Here is a 19,696-nt window from a genome sequence, read left to right as displayed (position 1 = left end):
TTTTCCTGCAGCAACTTTGCTCTAAACTGTGCTATTAATCTAAGACATTTTATATTTGATTTTGGGAACCTTCTGTATATGCAATAAGGCTCACACTTAAAAGTATAAAAAATAGCCAATAGTCAATGGGAATTAATGGCAGAGCTGAATGGTTAGCGAACAGAAACACTCCACCTGGTCCAGAGCAGCAGCTCCCCTCTGGCTGGCACTGTGCAGAGTCTGCCTAGCATTTGGGGCTGGCTGGAAAAGGGACATGAAATGCTTGCCACCAGTTTTGACTCTCGGTTCTTCCGGCAATAGCTGCAAATCATTGTCTGCAGAGAGTCACTCTGGTACATCAATCCTAAAAGCTCCCCATGGGTCTCTATTTCTCTATTAAGGCCTCAGGGATTTTGAGGAGTAGCAGTGGGCCACGCAAATGCCACGTGGCATCTTCCTTAACACTCATTCAACATCTCACAAACAAGAGCTGCTCTGAAAGAAGCAGCCTAGCTGGGCACCAGTGTGCTTGCACAACCCACAGTGGTTTGGTCCAAATCTTTGTCTACACTGAGAGATACACACACAGCCGGTGTGCAGAAGCGAAGTTGTGCACACAGGTTACAGGACCAACTCTCATATTTAACTTGTTTCTCAGAACCACATGTACATAAATATTCATAAACAGCAGCACTATGCAGAAACCATCCTCAAACCCCAGTCATATGTACAAACCTCCTCCTAAGAAAGAAAGATCCCAGTTGTTTCATCTGTGCTTCCATGCTAGGAGATGTGGAGTTCATCATCAGCCTTCATCCTCACGTCTCTTCCCTGGCTCTGCATTTGTCCTTTTTCACAGGCTGTCCCCCCAGGGCTCATGTGCTTGCCTCCATATGTCCACATAAGAATCCTGCTGACCAGGACTCAAACTGCACCCTGTACTTCATTCACCTGAGCACCTAAAGGCCTTTCCCATCTCTGTGGAGCTCTTGCAAGTGCTCCTACCTTCCTTCTGCAAAGGAGTCAACTGCTTGCAGGAACTTTTAATCTTCTTTCTTCCTCCTGTTTTCAACTTATTTTTTCTATTCTTTGTTCTACACACAACTATTAGATGACACTTGCAACAGTGGAACGGCGACACTTGGTGGTGCTCAGAAGTGATCTAGTTTTACCCTCATGCCACAGCACCTGGAAACAACACCCAAAATGAATAGAACCAAGAAATTTCTTACCCTTCCTAGTCCTGTATGATGAGACTACCCAAAAGCAGTTCCTGAAGTAAGCTGTACTCGCCCTGTCACTGCTTCAGCAGTTAAAACTCACATGTCCCCAACCCAGAATGCATCTGTTTGAGTCATACAGGAAATTAATTAATCAGTGTCAAGACATGGGACTTCTGCTGTAGCCTGCTAATGCTGTTGGGCAGGCTGATTTTCCTTTTCCTTCTTGCAGTGAGCAGCTCAAATCCAGTCAGTGCAGTTTGTCACTGATGGACTAGATCTTGTTTTCATTTTTTCCAGGTACTGTAACAAGAGGTGCAAGGATGATTAATAGGTTTAAGGCCAAAAAGGAGAGTAGGTGTCGGTAAAATAAAGGAAAAACACAAGGAATAACAACACAGAAGAAAATGTCCTCGGCCATATGAAGCAGTCATCACTACTATGAGCCACCATACATAGCATGGCCACAAGGTGGCCCTACAAATTCGCCTAACCTTTCCAATGTTAATCTACAGAGGTCAGGGATACCATCCTCACGCACTACATCACAGCTAACAGAACAGTTAATGCTTTCCATTAATACCTGAGAGGCAGCACAGGGTGAGTAGGACTAAACTTAGCGTGAGCAGAACACAACTAGATTCTGTTTCTCATGTTCAGAACTAACTCCAATGTGGCATTTCACTTCTGAGGGAGAAGATCAAATGTGCATGTGGTTTTATATCCTGCTTTAGATTGTAATTCCAGTTAGGTTGCAGTAAATGCTGAAGTCTCTTCCTGGATCCTAGCAAATCAGCTGGCTGTTGGACTCCCATTCATCAAGACTTTGGTCCCAAGCAAGTCTTTTGGAATGATCCCTTGGAGATGTGTTAGGAGATTGGAGTTTTTACAAGGTGAGAAGTGCAAAAATTCCTTCTTCTAGAGTTCAGTGGTGAGTAAACATTTTGCTCTTATTGTAGCATCCTCAATAACTGGGCTGAAGGGGAAAACAAAAAGAAACAAAACACAAAAGGCCCTGTAAATACACTTCTGAAAATGACCTGCCATGGTGGATTAAAAAAGAAAAAGCTTAATACTGTTCTGAAGACTGTTAGTAGCTGTTCCACTCGCAATTTAATGAGGCCAGTGGACAACTGCAGAAGAGCAAAGTGAATCAATTTCACACAGTGCAGGAGTAGCATCATTGCCATCTGCATCTGCACTGGAAGAGATTCACTGAATGTCACTGCCACCAATCTGCCTCACCAGCACAGCAAAATGGAATAGCAAGGGGGAAAAGGTTGCAGCAGATCCTGTTCTCTGACTTCCTTACAGCTGGGAAATAACTGGAGGACATCCCCCCCACCTCTGCCAACATCCTGACAGGTACTACAACAGTGTCAACACATTTCTGAGAAAAATCACCTGCACCATTGTTTTAGTCCAGTACTGAAACATGGTAGCAGATAAGGAAAGAAAACAAAGTGAAATTATAATGAAAAAGAATTAATTGATTTTATAGCACTTACGACAATAGGTTTATCTCCAGCTCCACCTAAATTTACATGCTTTGGTCATTCACTTACTTGAATTACAACAAACAAAAGAAAGTTATGTAAAACTATAGACACATCAGCTGCTCTTTCATTGCTCAGGTATCAAATGCTATAAAGTGGGAGAGAACAGCAAAACACAGCACTGTACCCACATGGCCACTACAGCTAAGTGGAAGCAGCAAGAGCACGTACTCCCCTTCCACTGCATACAGGCTTCTGGAGTGAGTGATGAGATGACCTTACCTTGCAAGGGCTTCAGATGCCTGGTGGGATGGTGGCAATCCAGCTGATGACAACAGAGTCTCTGTGCTGCCTTTCACTGCCTTCACAGCCAAGGCAACATCATTTCCCAAAGGTCCGTTGGAAATCAGTCCGGTCTGAATTGGAAAGAATGCAACAGGCAACTGAAATAAAAACCTGCCAGGACAAGACAAGCTGATTTTTCCTTTTTTCCCCAATGTGATTTACTTGTAACAGGAAAAACTAAGATTTGTTAAGTTCCAGGTTAGGCTTCACTAAAGGCAATTCTTAAAGAAACTTTATGGCATTTACCTGCAATGTAACACAGCAAAACTGAAGTTTTAAGTACTAACAGGATGCATATGTTGACTGATTTATTCCAGTTGAGTAAATTGCCTTTATTTTTGGCCTGGTACATTATTTTATGGGCTTTCAAGTTATTACAAATTGTTATATTTTACTTGAACTCCTGTTTCTTAATCATGACAAAAGCTTTATTTTTAAAAAAACCTTGTTATTAAGGAAAGGTCAAGTAACTCACTGGCACTAACCACCTCGGTGCTATTATGGGCTGAGAAGACACCTGCAAAAAGCAAACAGATGCTCATTAGAAAATGTTACAAGTAGCTGAGAACATTTTCCAAACAATATTGCCTCCCCAAACAGTACTGCCCCCCAGCATGAGCTCAGGTACTTGTCCGTCATTACTAGTCTTTGAAACGTGCTAGTGATCAGCTACAGATGATGTGACTCTTCATACCCAGAGGTAACTGGCAGCCACATGGCAACTCCCTGGGAGCAGTTTCAGCATAGTGCTGCCTTCTAAAAGGAAACTGAACCCCTTTCCCCACTCCCACCCCCCCATTTTGTGGACAAAGCAGAAATGTGAGAGCACATTTCTGTGAACAGTTTAAAGTTTCTACTCCTTCCCTCCTTTTGGTGCACACAATAGCACTCCTCTTTCAGCAGCACAAGTTATAGGACTTTCTGTATCTAAATAAAAGGGATGATTTGTATTGCAAGTTTATGTTTCAAGTATTTCACAGATTCCATCGGTTGGAAGGGACGCTCAAAGGTCATCTTGTCCAACCCCTATATTATTTATACACACACAAATATGTATGTCTATGTGTGTATATACACAATTACATGTAACTTCTCTGGAGATACTGAAACCTGCCTGGACGTGGTCCTATGCAACCTGCTGTAGGTGAGCCTGCTTTAGTAGGGAGGTTTAACTAAGTGATCTCCAGAGGTCCCTTGCAACCTCTACCATTCTGTAATTGTATGTACCCAAAAGGCTGAGAAGCAGCGTGGCACCTGCAGGTGTACTAAAATAAGACTACAGGCTGTTGTGGCACAGATTATATATTAACTCTTTAGGTTCCTTCACTTCAATTACAAAGCTGTAGGGTCTACAGCTATCCTTCAAGTAGCATGGCATAAATGTGTGATCCAGGTTAATCACCACTGCAGCAGATCCAAGCCTGGTGGACAGATACCAAAACCAGAAGAGAACTGATGAGGAAAAACCAATCTGTGTGTGTGTGAAGGAAGAAGTTTGGTTTTGAAATACATTTACCCGAGGTGTGGCTTCTGTAAAGTCAATTAGATTCTCTGGCAAGGATGTTAAGGAAACGTCCTGGTCATCTGGAGTGCTCTATGGAATAAATCAGTTTTGAATTGAATTCCCAGTAGTAACCAGATAGGTCTGCTGAACACTCTAGTGGCTTCCCAAGTTCTAAAGGAGTACCTTCAATGAACACCGGTGTTTATCAGGTCTGCTTACTCAAATCCTTCCATATGATCTTTTTTAAATAGCCTTTTCATTTCCCTTACTCTCATCAATGTACTGGAATTGCCACATGAGAAACTGTCCTCTTCTCCTGCAAAGATGGGGTACTGCACTGTTTGACAAGGTCAGTGGTCTGTGAGCTGAGCATTTGAAACCAGGAGATGAAAGTGATAATTATTCAATGGGATCAGCTACATGATACCAGTGTAGAGGGACAACAGCTAAAGTGCACTGTGCTTCAGTGGTCCAGATAAACCCCTCAGTCTGCTGAAGTAACAGCAGAGTTAGATGTTGGACTCCACTTTTCTTTTGGAGACTAACAAAGAAAATTTGGCCCCTGAATTACTATGTGCATTTCATGGAGTCCAGTTAAAAATTACCATATCCCACTAGACTGTAACAATGAAACATTTCAATTTGAACTCTCTCCGTGTTTTTTTGATAAGAATTGCCTGTGTCACAATTTCATCCCTGCAGTCTCTTTCCTGAAGCATCAGAAGCTATAAGGGGCTCTCCACCAGTGAGGAAAGCTATCAGTTTAGAAAAATAAATGTCAGGCAAGGAACCTGGAAGGACACTCAGAAATGGCCTTTGAAGAGATCTGTAGTGACCCTGTCTGCTCCAGAAAGCACTCTTTCATATGCACCAACGACTGGTATTCAGGGAGTTATGAGAGGCATGTAGCAAGGTCTGTACTTGCCCAGAGGCATCAGTAGTTCAGAATGTGAAAGACAGAAACCTTCCAGGCTGGCAGGTGGTGATACCTTTGAAACGGCAGCCTCCTCAGCTGGAGCCAGAGTAGTTGGAATCAGCAGGTCCTCAGGGTTAGAGACAGTGTTATCCTCGTTTAGCACATTACTGAAAGGAGAAAACATTCTCATCAGCACACTGCCTGGATAGCATGAAACAGGGCTGCTTCGATGATGGCTCAACCCATGAACTCAACACCAGTTCTGTATGAGGCAGACAGAAGACTGATGTTTGTGAGTACACTGGAGTAAATGTCTTCCAACTACCTCTGCAGATAACTGCTCTCTTTGATAGTTTCGGCTACAGCTGTGTATGTACCCAACAGTATCAATGTCTTCTATCTCAAAGGAGCTTCTTCAGCTCATTTCTAATTTGCCTGAAGCCTTTCCTGCCATCTTCTTATCTTCCTCTTCAGAGCCAGGGGCAGCAGGTTGTCAGATATTTCAGTCATTCCAGAAGATGAGAGAGATTGGCCTACTGCTTGCTAGGATACTCACCTCAAGGCCTGGCTACACTGATTAACTGTCGCAACAGTAATTAAAGATGCATCAGCAAACGTGCTTAGTTAGATGGAGCCTAAATGCTCAGCAATTGTTCATCTCATCTCTTCAGGCCTGTTCATAATAATCTCCACACAGTTCCCTCACCCCTGAAACATGTTTCTCCTCAATCACTTACGGAACAAAGGTGTTCAAAGCAGGGATTGCTTTAAGCAGCTCTCTTGAGTCTTGAAATACTGGACTGGTGGCTGGAGTGTTACTTTGTGTTTTGCCTGAAGGGAGAATGTTCCTGGCACAAAACAAAAAACAGGTACACCCTTTCATGGAAAGCTCTTCATGCATGACTTGTGACAGCCTAGTTTTGAGATCTTCAGATGCATATTTTTATTCAACATCCCTGTGTGGGCTATTTTTATTCAATATCCCTGTGTGGGATATCTTTGAGGCCTGACATGCTCATCTTCACAAATGGTCAAGAAATGTTGTAACTTCAGCTTTTTCAATGGAAGTACCAATCATTTCAGATTCAGAAACTCTCAGGAAGTCAACTGTCAGTATCAAGCTTTTGTCCACAATTTCTTCCCCTCCACTAGAAAACAGCTGCTAAGATCCATCCCCGTTTGCTACAGTGAATTTGTTCACAAGTCAGAAATAACAGTAGTGATTGAAGCTGCTGTAGGAACATTTATCAAATGCAAGTATGGAAAAATCGGAGTATCTGCTTAATGGTTTACACTTTAAAAACACTTCAAACTCCCCAGGTTAAGCTATACTATTACAAGATAAAATATAACTTGTCACTGAGCCATTAGAAAGACCACCCTGAAGTGCAGGTTCTCAGTGTTTTACTGAGGTAACTAGATCACACATTTCTTCCAAACCTATTTAGTACCTGGCAGCAGCATCCTGAATATTGGAATTCTTGACACCTGCCAAACTGTCTTCTCTTATGACCTGTGAGGAAAAAGTGAACAAAAATATAAGTTTCTGATACCTGTTTCCATCTTGTGTGAATTCTGAGAGTCACAGAAGAGCTGAGTGCCTCCCTTTCAGCATGAAAACCTGCTGTTCATCTTTTGCTCATGGACTTAAAGCATGAATTATGTGTGTAAACTTTGGTGCAGAAGTAACAATTCACCCATGCAGCCAAACAAAAGACCATTATTTACTACCGAAGTTACTAAGATGTGACAGAAGCAAGGTCTTACAGAGTAATTTCTTGGTTAGCAGGCACCTGTTGGAGGTTATCCAAGTCAATTATCACTGAAACCAGGGCTTGTTCAGGACCCTGTCCAGTTACACATTGGGTATCATCAAGGATGGAGATTCTTCCTGAGGCAGCTGTTCCAGTACAGGACCACTATTACTGCAAAGGCTCTCTTACTCTGCCTTCTACTCTGGCTCTTGGAGCAGTCTTATCTGCAAGGCACCTTCTCCAACACCAGGTAATCGGAGAGAAATAAAACACTTGAGAATCTCACAGTCCTTATCAGTTGAGTATTTACCTTGTGCCCTGCTTCTGCCTGGGCCTTGAGGATATTGCTTTTGATATCTGCTGGAAGCCACGTCACTGCTGCAATTGGGTTCTCAATTGTATTGTTAAGACATTTATCTGTCAACTTTACCACTTCATCCTAGATGTGAAAAAAAAAGGGGAAAAAAAAAAAAATCATTATTAGAAACAGTTCCCAGACATGGAAAAGTCTGGGCTGAAGTTTATTAACATCTCCAACTAACAACAAGGTACTGAGAGGAAAGTCAGCATATTTATACTAAAATGAAAAAGCAATTTATTCCTTTATTTTAGAACTCAGTTGTAAAATCCCAAGAAATTACAAAATAAAAAACCCCACAACACAAAGTAGAGATGCAAAGTGCTGTGCTGAAAATATGTTGTGCAAGAGCTGATGGGGACCCTAAATTTGCAGCCTAGTTTACTGATGGGAGATCAATATAGCAGCCATCATTATTATGTCATAGCAGTGCAGCCTAGATGTGAGTTGGAAGATTTTTACCTTAAAATTGGTTTATAAATTAGAACAACAGTTTAAAGTGCTAATAGTGCCATCACTGATTTATTTTATCAGAGCAAACTGGCAGCCAGATACATAAAGAAGACAAGTAAAAATGATGTACCTTCACTACAGCATATTTCATTATATGAATTGTATTTCTTAAATGTAAAATGTTAATTAAGCAATCTACTAACTGCTTTTTCATTCATGACAGAAGTTAATTAACTCAGTGGAAACAAAACCTTGTGACCTTTCTTCGGGGTATGACTCAGCAGGGGGAGACAGAGTCCTGCTCTAACCATATGCCACTCTCCTAGCTGAAACAGGCTCTTTCCTGAAGGCAGGTGCTGCAGTTTCTGTAACACGCCCCAAAGCAGGCACAATTGTGCTGCAGAGAGCAGGAAGCAGAAGCTAAAAGGAGGTGACCGTCTGCCCCTACACAGCTCTCCATCCCCTTCTACCTTTTTTACATTCACCAGAAACACTAGTGAGAACTTCCAGGTACTTGGCCGTTAGAGATGGTGAAAATGTTTCCTTTTCTTCTCTCCCTCTAAATTGCCTTTCAGAATATCCAAACAGGAAGTTGTGAGACCATCTAAAGGAGACCTCATTTGAAATGTTTGACCCCAGTGAGAAATGAGCTTCACAGAATATTCAAGGATCATGACCAACCTAAAAACTTGTGAGGACCAACTACCGGTGTTGCTAATGACTACTACTAGCAGATATTAAGAGATGCAAAGCACATAGCTTATGAAAGCTAACAAAACAATTAATCATTAAACATTTAAGTGGTTTTATTTTAGAGAGGCTGCTGGAATTGCCAGAAGTCTGAAACAATTAGAACTTTATTATTACTTGTGCAGTTGCAGTACACAACTATGATCATCCTTAAATCCTTACACTGGACCTCACTGAAACAGGTGTTGTATATAGCAGCCTCCATATAGAATTCCTAACGCAGTATGAGTGCTAGAGTGAATTTGCTTATTTTAACTGAGCACATCAGCACCATTTTTTGGTTTTAATTTCCTCTCAGCTTCCTCCATCTGAACTATCAGCTCAATTAGGTTGCTCTAATCTATTACCAATTGGATTCTCAACTTCTGAAAAGTGTAGTCCTACAAAAAAAAAGTTAATATAAACAAACATAAGTCCTACACTGCCAAAGAAATATTTCTAACAGTATTAAAGATCTATTTTTTCAATCCTTTCTATTTTGTGCCTGAAAAACTACTGGTGTTTTACTTGTTTTTTAAAGGAAAGAGCTGGAGGGGAAAGCACCTGGCAATGCCTTGAGACGCCTAATTGACAAGATGCTTCACTTGTTCACATCAAAGAGTAAAGCTGCTGGGGTTTGTCAATATTCTAGCTTGTTACAAATTTTTGCTGTTTGCATGTACTACGAGACACATTGTATTTGTACTCCATTCTTCAACCAAAACATGGAGCTGAGCAGTGACGGAAAAAAAGGATTAAAGGCAGCAGCTGCAGGGTGTGAGATCCCAATCCTCTGTGCTTTTGAGCAGTGCTCCTGGTGCCACTGAAAATCACTTTGCACAGTGAGGTGAAGTCTAAGACAGGCAGAGTTTGGAGCAACTTCCACATGTTTACAGATGACAACAAATTCAGAAATCCTTCACGTCCTTACATTTCTAACTCTGGAGCAGACTCAAACACAGGCAAACGGGGTGAACTTTTTATTGTTCATTTCACTTCAGAAGCTGATGGAAGCAGAGTGTCAATACATTTCAGAGCTATTTGCTCTCTTTTGTCAGATCTGGTCACTGTGCTAGTGAAAGCTGGGAAAGCACAAAGTTGCATTCTTCCATCCCAACAGATTTTGGCAGGGAGCAGCGGTGAAGAATGAAGCCATTCATTCCCCCTTTCCCAGTTCTTATTCTACAAAGACTTCTCATTTTCTCTAAAAGGACACAGATAGCTAGATAAATATTTCCCTCTCAGAGAAATCAATCAAGATTGAATTATGTAAAGATGATTGTCAGGACAGCTCTGACTCCTTACGAAAAGCAGTTAAAGATTTTTAATTAACGAAGCTGAACTTTCTGCCTTCATACACAGAAACCTAATGCTTTCCCCAATGCACTTCAACAAATGTTTTGTGCTGTAGCTGTTTGTCCATATGTTTGTATCTTCACTGGCAAAACTTAAGGGAGAAGAGACATCCTGAAATGGTAATGACAGGCTTTCAGAGAGAACACTGTAACACTGCATTGATCTGAAGTAACAGCAAATTCCAGGATCCAAGCTCACTGCAAGGATTTAGTGGTTGTGGCAGTTCCATCAGAAGAGGCTATCAATACCTCTTACAAATACATGAATGGCACATGTGCCAATAGGCACATTTTTGTAACACCATAGGTGGAAACACATATTATTTTTCTAACACAGCTTTGAAAAGCAGGAAACAAAATGTTTTTTAACAGTTGTTCTGAGGTCACTCTCTTCAGAACTCATTTCCAAACCATTAACCTTCATCTCTAATTACAACTGGGTGTGCTCAGGTGGTGCTACTGTAACCTGCATGTCTTTGCAATTTGAAACATACAGAATTTGAAGTATGCAGAGACAGCCTCTAATCCCTGTCAGCCTTTTTAAACATTCTCAAGTAACCTCTTGGTAAGCTACATCAACTGAAAAGCTTTATTCAATCTTTTCTACCCAAGGAAAACCACTTGTATGTTTTCATAATATAGTTTGCACTTCGTTCTTAAAAGGTGAAGTCTCTTTTACCTGAAGAAAGAGTCATATTGGCATACTGCTGATCCATACAGCAGGTCACTTCTCAGTCATGCACATGTTCTTGCTCTCTAATCTGTTACCATCACACCAGTATCTGTAACCTCTGACATTCAAAGTTACTCAACACCTCCTATGACAGCAGCTGGATAACTGTGAGCCTACGTATTGGCAGCTGTTTGATTGATTAGCTGATTACAGGGCTCTTACATTGCTTATGTATCAGCCATTAATTAAAAACCACTAAGAAACAGCTGCTGCATTCTCCCCATTTGATCAGTTAAATGTTTTTACCCTCTCTGAACTGAAATGGAGCTCAATAGGCAAAAATACTCTGAAATAAACTGTGTCCATCTGCTCCAGTTTACACAAGGGCAGTGTTTGGGCATAACAGGACCTATAGGCTACTGACTATTCTACTCAGAGTAGCACACTCACCAAGCAGACAAGTGCCCAGGGCATCTCTGACAACAATCCTTAAGGGAGACATGAGCCAAACAGCCTGCAGCTGTTTGCAAGCATACCAAAGCAGCAGCCTTCTCTCACATGAAGGGGGGAAAACAAGTGCTTAGGAATGGTCTTAGCCCAAACACTGAACACCTCCCTTGGCACCTGGGTCAATTTACAATTAAGGGAGCAAGAAAAATCATATCTGTTTCACTGAAAGTTAGATAAATCCTCAGGCCTCCCTGCAAGGGAGGGTAGTACAGAGATAACACTGCCAGGTGTTTTAAGCTCTCTGCTTGTTCAAAATGCAATGAAGCACCTAAAGCTTTAACACTGGTGAAAGCAGAGTAGGGGAGATCTAAATTTCCAAGTTTTCAAAGCCCAGTCAAAACAAGAACAACCTCCTGCATAGGTGCAGTTGTTTGAAAACCAGTGAATCTATCAAAGTTCATTGTTGTTGTAAAGGAGAATCCTGTTCTCTCCTTCCCTTCCTTCCTTTTTTTCACTATCACCGGCTTTTCTTTGACCCCTTCCATGAACCCAGTTACCTTGCTATTTACCAACTTAAAACCAAAACAAAGCCAAATAAAACACTAACACCTTAACAAAAGTTCAAAATAAAAAAGGAAAACACAATTTTGCTTGCCATTTTGGAGGCTATACTGGTTCAGCAAAACATGCAATAGTTGCTGGAGATGACGGAGGAGAGAAGGTAGCTGGGAAAGGAAGAGCAAAGAGGAGTGAGGGAGAAGAGAACCTTCATGCTATTCAGGCACTTTGGCTCAGCTGCCTGTGGATATGCATCATGACCTAATCAGAAGGCACTAAATCAACACATGTCACTCCTCTCTATGTAAACACACAGGGCACTAACACCTACTTCAGAAAGCAGGTAAAAACTGGTTACTTAACAAGAGGGATGGGTCACCAACAAACTTGACTCAAACCAAAATGTGAAAACAACCTCTGGAAGGCTTCCCAAAGGCAAGTGAAAAACACCAGGAACTAAGTTCACCCCCTCAAAAAAGAGGATTATAGAACACCTACAGATACAGACAACTGAGGAACATTTCAAGCATTTATCAATTTTACTCCCACTTATTTCAGAAATTTTCACCAGACTGCACATGTAGAAATAAAGGCACTTCTGCCCCCATCTCTATCTCGCTGCCTTCTCACACACAGGTTTACATGCAAGAGAGCATTTTTATTTCCTTTACTATCCTCTAATGTTACTTATATTCTTTAAAATGTTGCAGAGAGCCCAAGGTAAGTCTGAGACTTTTCAGAAAGATCTGAACAAAACTCAGCAGCTCTGCCAGGAAGAAGGAAACCCAAGTACCTGTATGTTTATGTTTACATTGGGACGCTCGGTAGGCACGGGGCTGCTCCGCTCTGTCTCCAGCTCCTTCAGTTTTAGAAACGCCTCTTCAAAGGCTGAAAAAGGCAAAAAGGTGTCACGTTGATTTGTCACTGTGGAGTTATCTGACTTGAACTTGCATTCTTCCTCAACTAGTATTCCAACCCCGTGGAAGAAAGCAGAGGGATGAGACAAGCTACTTGCTCAACTTCCAATGCAACTTTGAAGCCTACAGACTGTACCTACCTCATTGCAACAATGCGGCACTCCTGCACACTCATTTACCCAGCCGGTAACAGTCACTAAGCAAGCAGCAAGTGTTAATTATTTGTGGCCAAAGACACACACCATGAAAAACTGGCTTTTCCCTTGTACCTTTGTCCTTGGAAAGAAGCTGCTTCCAGCTGAACAGGGAGAGCTGACAGATTCTGTTGTCCCAGTGCTGGGTAAAACTATCCTTATGCATACACTCTAAAGGAGCTTTCTAAAACACTTCTGGATTTATGTAAGGAAATAAATTCATAGCAACCTCATCAGTTAACTTTAACCCCATACATCACAGTAATAGGGGAAAATAAATAATCTGTGAGTTTGCTTACGATCAGAGTCTGCTTTTTCAACAGCAGTTTCCTTCGGGCCAGGATGAGGGCAACTAAGAGGCTCTTCTGAATCTCCTGTTGCCAGGCCAACAACTGGACGGCCTACAGCGTCATCAACACAAGTCTCTGGCAACTCCGTGCTGTCTAGCAAATCAACAAGAGGTATGCTGCAAAGGCAAAAAGATGGGCAGAGATACACACAGCCATGTTATCAATCTTCCTGTAATAAGAAAAAGTTTTAGCACACACAACCTCTTGTTTTCGTGCTGTCTTCTGGTAACTAGACACATTCTGCAAGAATTGTTTCAGGTAGCTACTAGGCATTGGCTTTCAGCGAGTTTAGAAAAAGCAGAAGGGCCTGCAGAATTGACTTCGTAACAGAACAGGTCCATATTGCACGCTGCTTCATCACAGAGCAGTGGAAAAAAGTGAAAAGAGAAGGAGGGAAAATTTTATCTGTTAAATACACTCATTGGAACAAACACTAAAGTTTTTGTAACAAACTCAAGGTATGCTTTAGTCTTTTTACGTGAGAAGAAATTAGGGGGCAGGAAGATGATACTGCCACAAAAAGCTTTTTGTATAGCACTTCACTCAAGACTTGTAAGCTATTAAAAGGCAGAAGGGTGCACTGCATAGGTCTGCTAGACACTGTTATGATTAGGCATACCTACAGCTAGTTTGAGTTTTATTAATGTGAGCAGAAACTTGAATGAAACCTCACACTAAGAGCACTACAGCACATACTCTGTACCCTGTTAGGATCACTTGCTTCACCTCCTTTGCTTTCTAATGGAAAGATTTTCTTTCAGTTTTGCCCTACCCATTCATATTTACAATGAAAACTGAAAACCAATGACAAACCCCAAAGTTGTATTATGATGCTTATGTTGTGCATACAGTCAGGAATCTCATGCATCTCTGCAAAGCTCAGGAACAGCTAAAACTATCCTAACAGCAAACTGTAACAAATACAGAAACACCAACTGCTGCAGAACAGGACGGGTAACCAGACAACCTGTGCACACAGCTGCCGTTTGATCGTTGTCTCTTTCAGTCAATCACACTTACACGGAGTTTGACTGCAACGCTGTTTTCAAAAGTCCTCTCCCATATACGAGAACAATGCCACCAAGCAAGCACCCATCACAACAAACTTACCCTGATGCACAGACAGACATTTCCTACTTGACAGTTTAGACCAGATTCTCTCATCACTACTGTACCAATTCCCCTTGTCTCCCTCCAGCCCTCAGAATTTGGAAGCAGTCCCTGTCACTAGTGACTCTAGGAAGAAAACTCCCCTCCAGCTCAATGACACTGAAGAATCCCTTCACTGTTAAACACACTTCTGAAACAGATGACAGGGTATCACCCTTTTGGTGCTAATAATGTATGAATCAACTTAAGACTATTAATTGCCAAGAGGCAAACTGAGGCCACTTGCTTGATTAACTTAAAGTAGTGGAATAAGAAGCTACTAGCAAAGCAAGTAACAGGAGACTTTTCAGTCTACTGTACAGCCTCTCTGTGCACCACTAACAGGAAACGGAAAGCAGCAAATAGTCCTGCAAGAGGGGATGATGGATACAGACAATTCCAGTTATTAGAAGTAAGAGGCAGGAATAGATGCTCTTTCAGCTAAGGCAACAAAGAAAGTGTGCTGAGTCCCATGCCCTACTATCAGAGGCTGTCTATGCACCATGGTGAGAAGGTTTTATAATCTTCATATGAAGCCAACAATTTTCTTCCCATTTGCTGACAGTTTTCTGTAAATAGCCTCTGAAATGTTTACTATGACTACCAGCATATGGAGTGCAGATCTTGCCTGCAGTGCAGAGACGTGCTGATGCAATGCCATGCTGAAAGAACCAGGAACAAGCTCCTATGTTAAGAGAGGTGCAGCGCTCCAATGACACTTCTTGGTGCTGTAATCTTCTAATGCTTTTCTCAGCATTGCAACACAATAGGGGGGGAAATGAGTGGAAAAGGAAATTTATCTTCATCAGAAAATTGCTGGGATAATTACACTAGCCTTTTTCTTCCCTGTGACAACTGCAGTAACAGTAGACAGACAAGAGAGTTGATTCAAAAACATGCCTCCTAGATAAGGGTAGTCTTGAAATCTGGTAGCATATTCCAACAGACCACTCAATAGCCACTGTTGCTTCAAAAGCACTGCACTACATACACTGAAGTGGTGAAAGGAGGTAGAAAACCTTATTGCCATTTGATGGAGAACTGGCTGAAGCAGCAAAGACAACAGCTTCACTCTGCCATCACAGCATGGCCTTCAGGGAAACTAAACAAATTTCATGCAGACTTAAGAGAAGCCTCCTAAGCCAAGATTCAAGTAGGAATTGACTTAATTTTGCCTTCAGACCTACTAAAGCACCTACTCCAAGTCACCCTGAGATAGGCAGTCACGAGAAGAAAGACATACTGGGTACAGCCTCAGCCACTGGAATTTGCAAGTGCAAATGAAGAGCTCCCCAAACAGCAACAGATTTTTCTAGGCTGTTCAGATTCTTTGACCTCTTCAGAACATGAGCAGAAAATCTTCTACGCAGGCTTCATAAATGATGATTATGTAAGTAGAAAGCATAAGATACTGGTTTTGTCACTGCATAGAATTTCTGACTTCTTTCACAAAATACTGAGGAACTGTCATGCCAATCACAAGGGAAATTATAAAAGGCTTCCCAGGAAAGGCAGGACTCCTGTGACAGTCAGTGTGCAGTACCCAAGAGTGAAATAGGCGTTAGCTAAGCTGACAAACGATACCAAGATTTCAAGCCACACAAATAGTTACGAATATAGGAATAATCAAAGGAGTTTAGTTTATTAACAGGTTTGTCAATCCACTATTAAATCACACAGAAATCGTTACATGCTCAGGGAATGCCCACAGTTAAGGCAGTTAGCTACTCTTCTTTTTGCCTGACAAATACATCGACACTAATCTGTACCACAGAGCACACAACACAATTGGAAGAGAAAGCTCTCAGTTCCTAAGGGTAGCACTTCTTTCTTTTAATGTTCTAACTGAAAAGTGAAGGAATACTTCATTTTAGTGTGTAAAATACAATCTGTAGAATACTGTAATTCTCTGGGTCTGCTGCAGAAGAGCTAATTCCTTTGCAAGTAATCTGACTTGAAACAGCAGGGAGTACCATGCAAACTAATTTATTTTTTTTCCAACTGGTAGTGAAGGAATAGTTTTGCACATTGACTCTGCAAGGTAGTAGAGTAGCTTGAAATTCTCTGAATGCCCCAAAATGAAGTAAGTGAACAATGCTATACCTGAAGGTAAGCAGAGTACTAAAATTTAAGGCTATCAACTTTCCAGATTTTTATTTTGTTCTTCAACAAAAATGCAAAATATTCAGAAAAAAAAGAACATCTCTTTTCTTTTAAAAGGAAAAAAAGCAAAGGAAAAAATCCTGGGACTGTATGATCCTACTGCAGATTGTTCATGGGCATTCAGTTTCTAGCCAAGCAGGTAGAGTCCCACATTCCTGTCTCACTTTTTTTTTTTTTTAAAGAGAATTCCACATACTGATAGAGCATAAGATACACAAGCCAACAACAAGAGGAAAGGAATGAAAACACCCTCAGAAAGAGGAGCTGGCCGCAGAACCTTTGTGCGTATCAAGCAAAGAGCTGTCACCTCCGCACTATTTAAGAAGATGGAACCGTGCGTTTGGACAAGCAGTGCTCTTCCTGTCCCTGTAAAACTGCAGCTGGGTGGTGTTGATGCTCATGTAGTACTTCATCTACAACTGAGCTGCCATGCCAGTGGAAATCAGAACAGTAACTCTCCATGAGTTAACAAAGTCACACTAAAACAAGCTCAGCACAGAGTAAAATCAACCCTGAGGTGTATGCAAGACTCAAAGCAACACAGCAAGCGCATGTGACATCTACCATACTAAACCAAATACATTCTGGATTTCAGGCAACCAGGGTAGCTTCTCCTACCCTGAATCTGAACTAGCTCTGCAGTCATACAGAAGATCTACTATGAAAACTTTAGCCACAGCTTTAATTACCAAACTTGCAGTAAGTCCATGACAACACTACTGTAGGTGTCTGGGGCTGGTCAGTGTTGGTCCCAACTCTTGACTCCCCAGGACAAGAGAGACGTGGACATATCGGACGGAGCATAACAAAGCAACACAAAGACAAAAACAGGTCTGGAGCATCTGACATAGGAGGAGAGGTTGAGACACCAGGGATTGTTCGGCCTGGAGAAGAGAAAGCTCAGAAGGATCTTATTAATGTGTATAAAAACCTCATGAGAGGAATAAAGACAACAGAAGTCTCTTCTTAAGGTAGCCCAGAGACAGGACAAGAGGTAACAGCGGAAACTGAAATGGAATTTCCATTTAAGCACAACAACAAAACCCCTTTGTTTGCTATGAGGTTTGTCAAACACCAGAATGGGTCACCCAGAGCGTGTGAAGTCTCCATCCTTGGAGATACTCCTGTAACTTGGCTGGCATAATCCTGAGCAACCTGCTCTGCTCAACCTTGTTTTCAGCATTGGGAGTGGACCGCATGATCTCCAGAGGCATGTTCCAACTTCAGCTGTTCCTTACCAGCAACACAAAACTTATCTGGTAACCTGAGGAGTCACCCAGTACTTATAGTGGCCTGACAAGTACATATGGACATCTGAGCTTAAAACTGTGCTGTAAAACACTGACTTGTTACTGCAACAATGTTCTTGCATTTTGAAAACACAGCCATCATAAATTCCTCTGCTCAAATTAGTGGCTGCTTCTCCCTCAGCTACAAGGAAATTATATGATATTTTGAAGTTATGCAAAATGAGAACAGATGTTTTATTCTTAAGCAACTTTACAAATAATAAAAAATGCTGGCTTTGCTCTAGATGTTTGCAATATCTACCTTGCAAAATCTACAACTAAACCCAGCACAACAGATTGCTTTAATCACCTCTGCAGAGCTCACAGATCTTTAGTAGATAGCTTGCATATCCTTTTAGGTTTTTTTTAAGCAGAGGCTACAAAATAGAGACTCATCTTTAAACAGCAATTTCTTTCCTCCTGTCAGGTGCAAGGATGAGGTGACCAAAACATCTCAGGCAATATTAAGTGACATCCTAGCTGAGACTTACTTGGTTCTTGAAGGCTGAATATCTGAAAACAATGGGTTTTTGATTTCTAGGCCCTGTGGCAACTTGAAACTTATTCAAACAATTTGATAATCATTTAAATACCTTCTTTATCCTAAAAGCCAAACATGAGTGATTTTTAAAAGTGTTCTACCACAACTTTTCTTTCTTTTTTTCCCCCTCCATTTTTTTAAATGGGAAAAGATATTGCAATTTAAAGGGAGCTAACTTCAGAAAACACATAAAAAAACCCCAGTGTGTTCAAAGGTAAAAATAGTTTCTTCAGTTGTTTAAAGGCCCCCAAGAACACCAATGAAGCATGAAGCTGGGGTTTTAACCTCTGACTTAACAATTAACCTTGTGAATCATATGGTAGAACTGGTGTTTGTCAGGAAATATTTGTTTCAATTCAGCTGAAGCACAGCAGCAAAGAAAGGCAAACTTTCTAGGAAGCAAAACAGATATTACTCTCTGCTTTTTCAGAAGTTCTGATAATTTTATTCTTAAAAAAATTAAAATCATTCCATTTCCAAACAGTGTTTTTCAGAAGAGAAGTTGTTAAAAAAAGAAAAAAAGGTTAGTTTTCAGATCAATCATCTATCTCAGATAATCTTTTGTAATCATGGTTCATGAGGAGGGGCAATAACATCCTCTAAGATTTTGGAAACCACATTATAGCCCAACTAGTGGTCTGTATGTTACTTTTTCATCTTTAAAGACTAAATACCAACAACATGATATGCAGAGCCTTCATAACAAAAGCTTTTTTTCCCCCCCTCTGTAGTCAGCTTTTGGTCTGCTGTTCTTATCTCAGAGACAGCTCAAAATGTAGCTTCCCAGCCTCTGCTACAATGCAGTCTCAAGCTCCAGAAAGGCCCACGTCTCAGAGACTGGTCATGGTGGTTTGGACAGCATAGGTACCAGCACCGCTATGCATTGCTGCGTTCTTCACATTGCGCTCATGGACAAAGGCGGGGTACTGGCCGTCCGCAGCGCGCGTCCTCGGCGGTGCCCACGCGTCCCACACGCTTCCACCACGTTGGCAGCGGTCGGCAGCGTCAAGGGGCCTGGATTATTGGGGAGCGGGAGGGGGCACAATTAGTGAACAGGTATGGATGAGGAAGAGGGTGGAAAAGTAAAGCAAAGGTAAAAGACAAGAAGATTGATGTGAAAAGGTAAGGAAAAAGGGCATTGCTGCAAGGTATATACTGAAGGAAAAGAGGCACGCCAGTTTACGTGTACATGATGAGGCTGTCAAATAAACCCCTTTTCTGCTCAGGATCATGCACATTTTTGCAGAAGTCTGGAATGACAAGTTAAGCTATTTCATGTATACAATATCTGCACTTACCAAAT

At 41.5% G+C, this 19,696-nt stretch overlaps 1 protein-coding gene across 6 annotated transcripts in view; it reads right to left on the bottom strand.

The window, feature by feature from the left end:
- Nucleotides 1-814: 814 nt before the first annotated feature.
- Nucleotides 815-19,696, bottom strand: part of EPB41L5 (erythrocyte membrane protein band 4.1 like 5) — a 57,818-nt gene continuing 38,936 nt past the window's right edge. For 3 of the 6 annotated variants that reach the window (XM_054176114.1, XM_054176104.1, XM_054176122.1), the window contains exons 17-26: nucleotides 13,201-13,367; nucleotides 12,584-12,678; nucleotides 7,525-7,653; nucleotides 6,912-6,973; nucleotides 6,198-6,308; nucleotides 5,534-5,627; nucleotides 4,557-4,634; nucleotides 3,516-3,557; nucleotides 2,978-3,111; nucleotides 815-2,175 (exon numbers count right to left, since the gene is read on the bottom strand). In XM_054176114.1, the coding sequence (XP_054032089.1) occupies nucleotides 2,118-2,175; nucleotides 2,978-3,111; nucleotides 3,516-3,557; nucleotides 4,557-4,634; nucleotides 5,534-5,627; nucleotides 6,198-6,308; nucleotides 6,912-6,973; nucleotides 7,525-7,653; nucleotides 12,584-12,678; nucleotides 13,201-13,367 (970 nt within the window). In that variant the 3' untranslated portion in view covers nucleotides 815-2,117. Of the gene's footprint in view, nucleotides 2,176-2,977; nucleotides 3,112-3,515; nucleotides 3,558-4,556; nucleotides 4,635-5,533; nucleotides 5,628-6,197; nucleotides 6,309-6,911; nucleotides 6,974-7,524; nucleotides 7,654-12,583; nucleotides 12,679-13,200; nucleotides 13,368-18,914; nucleotides 19,408-19,696 lie in introns of those variants that run through there. The other 3 variants (XM_054176129.1, XM_054176137.1, XR_008463004.1) reach the window with 3 other exon arrangements.

This window comes from Dryobates pubescens, chromosome 2, assembly GCF_014839835.1.
Source record: "Dryobates pubescens isolate bDryPub1 chromosome 2, bDryPub1.pri, whole genome shotgun sequence".
Taxonomy (NCBI): Eukaryota; Metazoa; Chordata; class Aves; order Piciformes; family Picidae; genus Dryobates; species Dryobates pubescens.
The sequence above is the reverse complement of the archived record's forward strand: the minus strand, read 5'-3'. Positions and strand labels throughout refer to the sequence as shown.